The sequence below is a fragment of the Phaseolus vulgaris genome, chromosome 11 (assembly GCF_051622355.1).
Source record: "Phaseolus vulgaris cultivar YP4 chromosome 11, ASM5162235v1, whole genome shotgun sequence".
Lineage (NCBI taxonomy): Eukaryota > Viridiplantae > Streptophyta > Magnoliopsida > Fabales > Fabaceae > Phaseolus > Phaseolus vulgaris.
In genome coordinates, this window is record NC_143508.1 from 10,645,985 (window position 1) to 10,654,746 (window position 8,762).

The following is an 8,762-nucleotide window of genomic DNA, read 5'->3' on the forward strand; positions in this document are numbered from 1 at the left end:
TTAAATTAGACTTTAATATAATATAAAAGTCATTTAAAATATATTTTTGAAAAATTTCATAGCAAAATATGATTTTGGTTATTTGGGTAGTAGGAGAAGGAGTGAAAGTAAGGAGAGGATTTGAAGAGGGAATGACACATTACAATGAAAGAAGATTTACTTTAGCCATGAAGAGGAACAAGTGTAAAACAAGTGATTGCTTATTTTGCAGTGTTTTTTTTGCTACATAATCATGTGCTTACAAATCTGTTCGGTAAATAATGAGGGAAAGGTAGTAAGAGGATACAATCGACAATTCAATAGTTTTGTTTACCTTGTATTATTATATATTTTTTATTGTTGATCTCATATAGATGATTATGCAGTGTTTTTATGGTATTTGAAGGTTAGGTGATGAGATTTTTTGGTTCTTGTATAAGGATTGAAATACTTTTAAGTGTTTCTTTTAAATTTATTTATTTTTTTGCTGATAAAAAAATTTAAAATGTATTTTTAGCATTTGTTGAACTTATTAGGTCATTCACTATTTGATCACTTATAATATATAGTTTCACCCACGAGTTAGAAGGTCTCGACGTAATTCAATACTATATAGGTGAATGCAAACATGTACAGTTTGATAAGGTTGAGTTGGACTTTAAAAATTATTATTTTTTAAATAAAATAAAAACAATTAAAGTGTGTTGTGGTAGGAATGAGTGTATTGGCAAAAGGAATGTTGAGAAGCATGGTTTGTAGAGTGGAAAGGTAACCAATTCATAAAGACATTAATGGTGTTGAAGGACATGTGTGTATGTTTAGGTTAGTTCTGAAAACATGAGGGTACACATTCTTTCTGGTTATGGAAAAAAGGCACTTTATTAAAGACTGCAATACAATCTCACATTTCATTACTCCATTCCTTTTGCTTAGCTCACTTCCTATGTCATGCCAATTATTGACAACTAAGGATAGGACCTCCATGCATCTTATGGATGTGGATGTCGTTCTACAAACCCTTCATTATTTTTTTTATGCTTTTCGTCTGAGCTTTTTTCTTAATATGTTTCATCATTAATTAAATAGTAGCTTATAATGGTTTTTTAATAAATATTTTTTGTTTGCACAAACCAAGAATTGGATTTCTAATTTACACAGGATTTATTCATCAACAAGGTTTGTTCTTTGTACTTGTATGGTGGGGAATACATGTTTGGCTCACCGAGGAAGAAGGTTAGCTTCTATTATTTCATTTGAGTTCATCATTTTCGTTGTTTTCATGTGAGGTGGAATCTCGTAGACAAGCTCACATGGACCAAAATGCATGCCAGATTGGTATGTATCCTCTTCTTATATTCATTTCACTTTTTTTTAAGAGATTTTAACTTAATCAATCACTGTTTCTTTATACTGTACATATTTTTGGTTCCATATTCATGGTAACTTGGAAGAAAAATAAATCATTTATATATATTGATATCTAATGATAAACTATAGTGTATCATAAGTTTATTATTTTTTATGATAGTTATCTTGTAAATCATGGTATAATTTTTTTTATTGTTAATTAATCAACAGTATACATGTTTTACGTTGAAAAAATATTGAAATTTTAATAAAACACATTTTATTAAAAGGTAAATTCGCCTTAAAAATTTGTAAAAAAAATAGAAAAAATATTTTATTTATAACTTTTATTTTCGTGGTGAAGTTTTGATACCTAATAAATTCATCTTTGGACTCAAAATTGTAAAATTGCATTAGCACAAAATTGAAAAAAAAAAGGGGATAATCACTACAAAATTTAGAAAATTACTATGTTGAAATTTGAATGATGGGAGATGACTCTTATGCATGGTTTGTATCGGGATGATTATTGTTCACTCGAAAAAAAATAAAATATTTTTTGTGTTTGTATCCCATAATTCACGAGGAATGGATGACGGAGAAAGGTGCAGAAATACAATTTTGGGTTCTTCGATAAGGTGAGGTGACTTGCAGAGAAAGAACACAACAAAAAAATGTAATTTTATCATCTTAGTCTTTTGTTTTTTCAAATAAATCGTGTCATGCAACAATAATATTTCATGTCCAGAAAGATTCTCATGCAGCAAAGATGTTTGACTATCATAAACATGTTTGAATATGGTGGGTGATGAATGAATGAAGCAATAAATAGTGGGACGGGTGTGAGGGGAGGTGTGTGTTCTAAATGCATTGAGTTAAGGAAGAAGTTGAGTGTGTTGTGAAGAGTTTGAGCTTGGTGAAGAAGTCCTTAGAGGTTCGTGTGGCTAGGTGTGGTGCAAGTTGGTCGTCAGTGGTGTGTGTGGCTCGACTGATGGTGCTTCGTTTGTGATGGTCAGTGGATGTAGTTGGACATAGTGTGCGATTGTTGGTCATCGTTGGTCGATGATGTGCGATGATTGTCGACACGATGGACTGAGCTCACCAGGTGTACAAATGAAAACACAAAATCGATGTTGCCATGTGAGAATCAATTCTCACACTCAGAATTTCTCGAGAATCGATGTTTGAATAAACGAAAAACAATTTTACACATTGATAAATATTTTTTTTCCTTTATCAGCATGTAGCTCTAACACAGTATTAGAAATAATTTGCTCCGACACTGTACTAAAAAAAACTTTTAATTGCATATAACTATAATTTACAAATAAATAATCCACAATTAAAACTTTTTTCTAAATAAAGTTTCTCACAATCAGAAACATGGTTAGAAAATTTTATATCATTTATGTTTTTTCCAAAGCTAACTCTAACACAATACCGGAAATAATGTTTCAATTACCGTAAATAATATTTTAATTTAAAACAATTGTAATCTACAAATAATTAATTGAAATAATTTTTCAACAATTTTTAAATACAAGGAAAAATATGTAGACTCACATATTTATTAATTAAAAAATACAATTTCAAACACATACATCACAACACTCATAAACTTTCTTAAATTTTCCCTACAATTTTCACTCTATTAAGATAAATCCAAACAACTTAAATTTCTTCACATTTTCCCTTTAAATCATTTAAATTTTACTTCCTAATTCAAACAAAACGTTAAAGAAGTCTTTGATCACACTAAAAAATAGTAAAAAACTGAAAACATGTGTTTCTAATGAAATTGCGTAACAAAGAATAATTTAAAAATGAAGAACTTCAATCAATAGAATGAAATTTAGAGTGGTAAGAACTAACAAAGAAGGGCTAAATTAAAATTTAAATAGAGAAACTTAAGATTCCCAATCTAGGAATTTAAAATCTACCTACCGGAAAGGAAGAAGAGGTCAAATTCTCTTTCTCAATTGTGAAGGAGTGAAGCAAGATTTGGGGGAGGAGTTTTATTTATATGCAATGCCTTGCACTAGAAGGCAAAGTTTAATTAGCTAAAAAAACTAATTATAAAGGTCCACAAAACGTTAATTTAAATAAAAATACATTCTCTCGTCTCTGGATTTCTAATTTAGACTTACCTTCCTTTCATTTAGATGCACTATAAATTAAGTCTCCATAATTGATCATGTCATACATTTATATATAGTCAATAATATAACCCAGATAATCAATTATGGTGTTGGGATTTTGAGAGCAAGATGACAAATGAGGGTCATTCAAAGCAGCATATGAGCACAAAAGAGAGGTTTCAACTCGTAGACTACCTTCATCTAGGCACGTGAAACTTTCAAGTAGAGGTTCGTGAGCGATTATGCCCAAATTCAGACCGCTTTTAAGTATAAAATCATAGACATTTTAAGATTTTGTTTGTATCAGTCTATCTATTCAAAATGAAAAGTGAGGTCCACATAATTCTTACTCTCATTTATGCACAGACTTGAATAGAAGCAAACCAGATATGTTCGAAACATTTTCCTCTGTTCCATCCTCACGCATAATGAATCTTGAGAAGCAAAGAAAGGCTCATATTGGCCAAAAAAAGTAGCTCAAATAAAATTAATGCACATAGAAATAAAAATGATGTGTAATGTTTTATTGTCCTAAACATCGGGCAACTTTCAAAATCGTCTCAATTATTGGCACACAGATGCATAGAAAACACGCACGTGCACTCAACTATCACTGATTCTAGTACAATAAAACCTAATTTTCCAGTCCAATGCCATCATTTTCAACCCATAAATAAGAACAATAATATTTGCCCAAAGATTTTTTTTTACCTATGGGACGAGCTTACGTAAATTGCTCATATCATATTTCCGTCATATTTCACAAACAAATACTATCTTTAACCTCATATTAACAATGTAAATATGAGTCTTAACACAAGCTGTTGTACAAGAACAAGATCATATGGCCTCATCAATCCTTCAGAGAACCTGTATTAGCTGGTTTCTGAAAGAATCTTGCAATCGGCATCCCATCAGCATCAGTGTTTCCTGTCCTCCAGGTACGATCTTTTTTCCTCTGTGGCTTTTTATGGTGTTTATGAGATTCCTTGGGCTTCTTAAGAGTTGTACTTTTTGGCGCAAGTCCATTGGCCATGTCAAATGAACTGAGGTCGTCCAATACATGCTCAAGATTTGGTGCAACACCACTCTCAACATCTGAAGAATCTTCAACATCAGACGAATCTGATGCATGCAAGTCAACCGAGTCATGTCGGGTGGGATCTTCCAAAGCTTGTTCCTCTTCTGATGTACCTGGAGGCATTTCATAGTGAGGCAGCTTCCCATCAATGTAATCTTTCAATATCTGACGGGTAGCCCTAGTTTCATCAGGGAGTCCACTAGAACCAACATACCCACGGGAAGCACAGTATGCTCTTAAAAGTTCAGATGCTAGAGGGGGACGGGATTGGGACTCATATGGCTTAGGTTTAGGAAGCCTTATCTTGTAAATCTGTTCGATGGCATCTCTTGGGACTCTATCAGCTACAACTTGGACAGATTCCCGGTGTTCAGTCATCCTATCAATGGGCAACACCCCACAAGCAATCATCTCATATCTTGAGCTAGAGAAAGATGGAAAAACTAATCCAGGACAATCGCAGAGGGTCAGCTTATCAGAGATAATTAATGTCTGAAAGTGCTTTGTTTTACCGGGGGTGGAGGTGACACCAGTCCGTTTTTGACCAACCAGAGCATTAATAGTTGAACTTTTCCCCACATTAGGATATCCAACAAATCCCACAACTACATTACTCGATGGTGAACTGCCAGCAGTATTTTCAGCATGAGATTTAATGTTAGATGGCCCTGCATCAGAGGTGCCTGAATTCCTCCTCCTGTTCACTATCTCTTCTGCTTCTGATTGCAGGCGGGCCAATAGCTCGTCCCTTCCATATATCTTTGTGTCTGTGTCTGTGTCTGGGCTATTAGTTCTCCCCGTGTTATCATCATCCCATGATGAACCAAGCTTTTTTCCTTCCAGGGCTGCTGTAGCAGCTTTAGCAGACCAGAAGATGAAGAGAATATCATGAGCTCGAAAATACTCTGCCCATTTCTCTCTGCAAAAAAAAGAAAAAAAAGAAATACAGGACAAATAATGAGGCAAGATACAAAACCAAGGCCAATGATTTGATGCAGTATAAACCTCGTATTGGAATGAGACATTCAAACCTCATAGAAGTTGGCAAAAGATCTGCCTTATTAACTAGAAGCAATGTACGTTTATGTTCATCAACCTCCAGTGCATAATCCTGCCTCAAAGAAATTGGTGCAAAACGAATCATGCTTGGCTCATGCCATAGTGATTCTTAAAAGAAATAAATAAAGATAAGAAGGGCCAAGAGTAGGCTATACAGATGTACAATGTCTGATCAAAACTATCTCATTACTGCTTGTCATGTCACGATATGGAGATTAAATTTAAGCTAATATGTTTTAGAGAATAGAAGTAGAAACTCTGAAAGGATTTGACTGTTTTGAACTCATTACACAAGAATATCCAGTCCAAAATCTTCACTGTTAGATTTGCTACAAACCTAGCCACCTCTAGAGTTGTCAGGTTAGCATTTCATTATGAAGAAAGAAAAAAATATCTTACCTCCAGGTCTGGACAACGATAAAACAGAGGATCTCGTGAATCAACAACCATAACAAGCTGACAAAAAAAGCATGAGAGGATCGTCAACTTTAACATTTCATGCATTTTCAAGAAAAATAGGAAATATATAGAAAAAACATATTAAGTATACTTCAAACAAATCCATTACTGATAAAGCAAATATATGAATAGGAAGAAGAAAATGAATGTACATCTGATGAGGAATAAATAGTGGACTAACATCCATTGTCCCAGGTTTCCTACTAGAGCTTTTCATTCCTTTTTTCATGGTATTGAAAAGTTGAAAAATTATATTGTTTCAAAACCCTTTTCAATTTGCAGCTAATGCTGCAGTTCCAACTTGTTTCTAGCCGATTTCCCTTCTTTTTTTTTGAATAACAGACCAAATTAAATATAAGGCCGATTAGAAATCGAATCACTGAAATCAGTACAGTTAAACAGGAAAAAATAACAAAAGATCACACAGTATTGTGGAACTCCTTCTGTATCTATTAACATGCTAGTAACAACCATCTTAAACAGAGCTGAAGCTCCCATTATTTGTTATCATGCCAATATACTGTTTTTCTTTTCCTGCAAATGAAGTGACATTAGGGAAGTGAGACTGAACTCACCAACGTAGAAAACAAGAACATGACAGACTAGAAACTTATTTACTTCAACAACATAAAGTGTTGCATGGATAAGCAGATGCAGTTGTTTTGCAGTCAAATTCATAAAAAGGAGAAACATGATTATCTTCATTGTGTACAATCCTAATAACTAGGTCCTTGTCACTCATAGAAACATAACATAATCATATTAAAATACTTCATCAACCCATAAAACTTCAAAGAGGATATGAACTCACCAGATCACTACGCTCAACCACACGCCAGAGCTGCCTCCAGATGTCAATATTTTTCTCAAACGGAGTAAGGACAAGCTTCTTATTCTCCTCAAGCCTGAAACACATCCAAAACACGAACTATAATCCTCCTCAACCCTCAAATCCTTTGATAACGCCAGCAAAATTAGAAACGATGAAAATTACATTTGTAATCCCTGAACATGCAATAACCCTAGTTTCCGTCATTTAGTTCTAGCAATCCGATTCATGGCCTATAATCCAAACAAGCCTAAACCAACTAGAACTAACCTCGCTAAACTGCGACGCCAAACCAAGAAAGCTTGCGTTTCGCTGTCATGAAGCTCCTCGGGAGACATGTCGGGAGTCCACGGAGGCCGGCGCGGAACTCGGAGGCTGCTGGCGTGGAGCGCCTCCTCCTGCTTCCTCGTTTCTTCAGGCGTCATTTCGGCAGGGTCCCTACTCTCACAGAAGGATTAAAGTCACAGAACATTCGCGAAAAGAAGAGCGTGGCGGGTGAGTGCCAAAGGAGGAGAAAGAAGACTCACAGGCTGATGATGGTGGTGGAGGCGGCGGCACGTTCGGGAACAGATTCGAGGGATTGTTCGATGATGGCGTCGATGTCGGAGACTTCGGTGAAGGATTCGAGAACCTTCTTTCTGTAGAAACGAGACTTGTCCTTGCTCTGTTGAATCATCTGATTGTGCTGCTTCACCAGGGCTCGACCTAGCCCCGTTTTCTGGTTCTCGTTCTTCTTTCCCATTGCTTCTACACAGTGCTTCTTCCCGTTCCTGTTTCTTTGCTTTGCTTCTCGCCCTCTGCGTCCGTTATGTGATCATGGCTGATTTCGGATTTAGGGTTCGGATTTGTTGCAACGAAGAGGTGCTGTGCCCTGCCCCGTCCGGGTTATTTAGCCCGTTGAACCGACCCGATAGGCAATTAATTCTTTGATCTTTTTAGTTACTAATAATTTAATCTTATCTATAACCACTACCATTAACAAAGTTCTTCCCACTTGAAGTATATTAATATAGCAATTTGTAGTTAAATGTTTTTCTATAAGGTTTTGTCTCTAGAAAGTAACTAGAAAAATAAATAAAAAATTAGAAAAACAAATAAAAATGAATTATTCCACAAAGAACCTAAATTAAAATTAATTAAATTTATGTGTAATACGTTGGTATAACTGCATTAATTTAAATAATATAGTTAAATTCATTAACATTTTCATAAAAATGCGTGGAACAAACTAATAATTTTCTTGTAATATAGATAATTGTTACAGATTAAAAATCGTATGTAATTACATATGAATTTCAAATTCACATATAATTATCTTTTAGATTTACATTTAGTATATAATTTCATCAAATAGTTACGCATAAAAATATTCATATTTATATCTGTATGTAATTGTGTAGTGAAATTATATATAGAAGATTTAATGTAATTTTGTTTTGTTTTTTTTTTTGCAAACATAGAGATATTGAATTGTTTTTTTCAGACATGGATATACATTCAAAAGATTTCATAGACATATATTGAGAACCTTTCTTCTTTTTTTAATGTCTTACAAAAGGCTTTTAAGCAACACCTCTTAGTTAATTACAAAAATGACAACTATTTTTTTCTTTTTATATTATTATTATTTTATAAAAGTGTTATTCTAATGCCATTGTAATGCCCATTTTTTGTTTAACTATTTTTAAGAACTTTCTTTTAATTACAATCTTAAATTTTAGATCTAAATCTTATTAGAAGAATTCATTAATATAATAAAATCTAATCAAAATAAAATCAGTTTAGATATCAAAAACTAATTATTAATCCAACTAGATAATGAATTCTGTGTACAATAATATCAAAATGATAATAATAATAATAATACATT

General features: G+C 33.6%; 1 protein-coding gene across 1 annotated transcript; it reads right to left on the reverse strand.

The window, feature by feature from the left end:
• Positions 1 to 3,967: 3,967 nt before the first annotated feature.
• Positions 3,968 to 7,872, reverse strand: LOC137818437 (GTPase LSG1-2). Its single transcript, XM_068621882.1, has 6 exons — positions 7,420 to 7,872; positions 7,163 to 7,330; positions 6,875 to 6,968; positions 6,004 to 6,060; positions 5,577 to 5,656; positions 3,968 to 5,464 (listed from the first exon to the last, which is right to left on the reverse strand). The coding sequence occupies exons 1-6, from the start codon at positions 7,632 to 7,634 to the stop codon at positions 4,318 to 4,320; spliced, it is 1,761 nt and encodes a 586-aa protein (XP_068477983.1). The 5' UTR covers positions 7,635 to 7,872; the 3' UTR covers positions 3,968 to 4,317.
• Between the last annotated feature and the right edge of the window lie 890 nt (positions 7,873 to 8,762).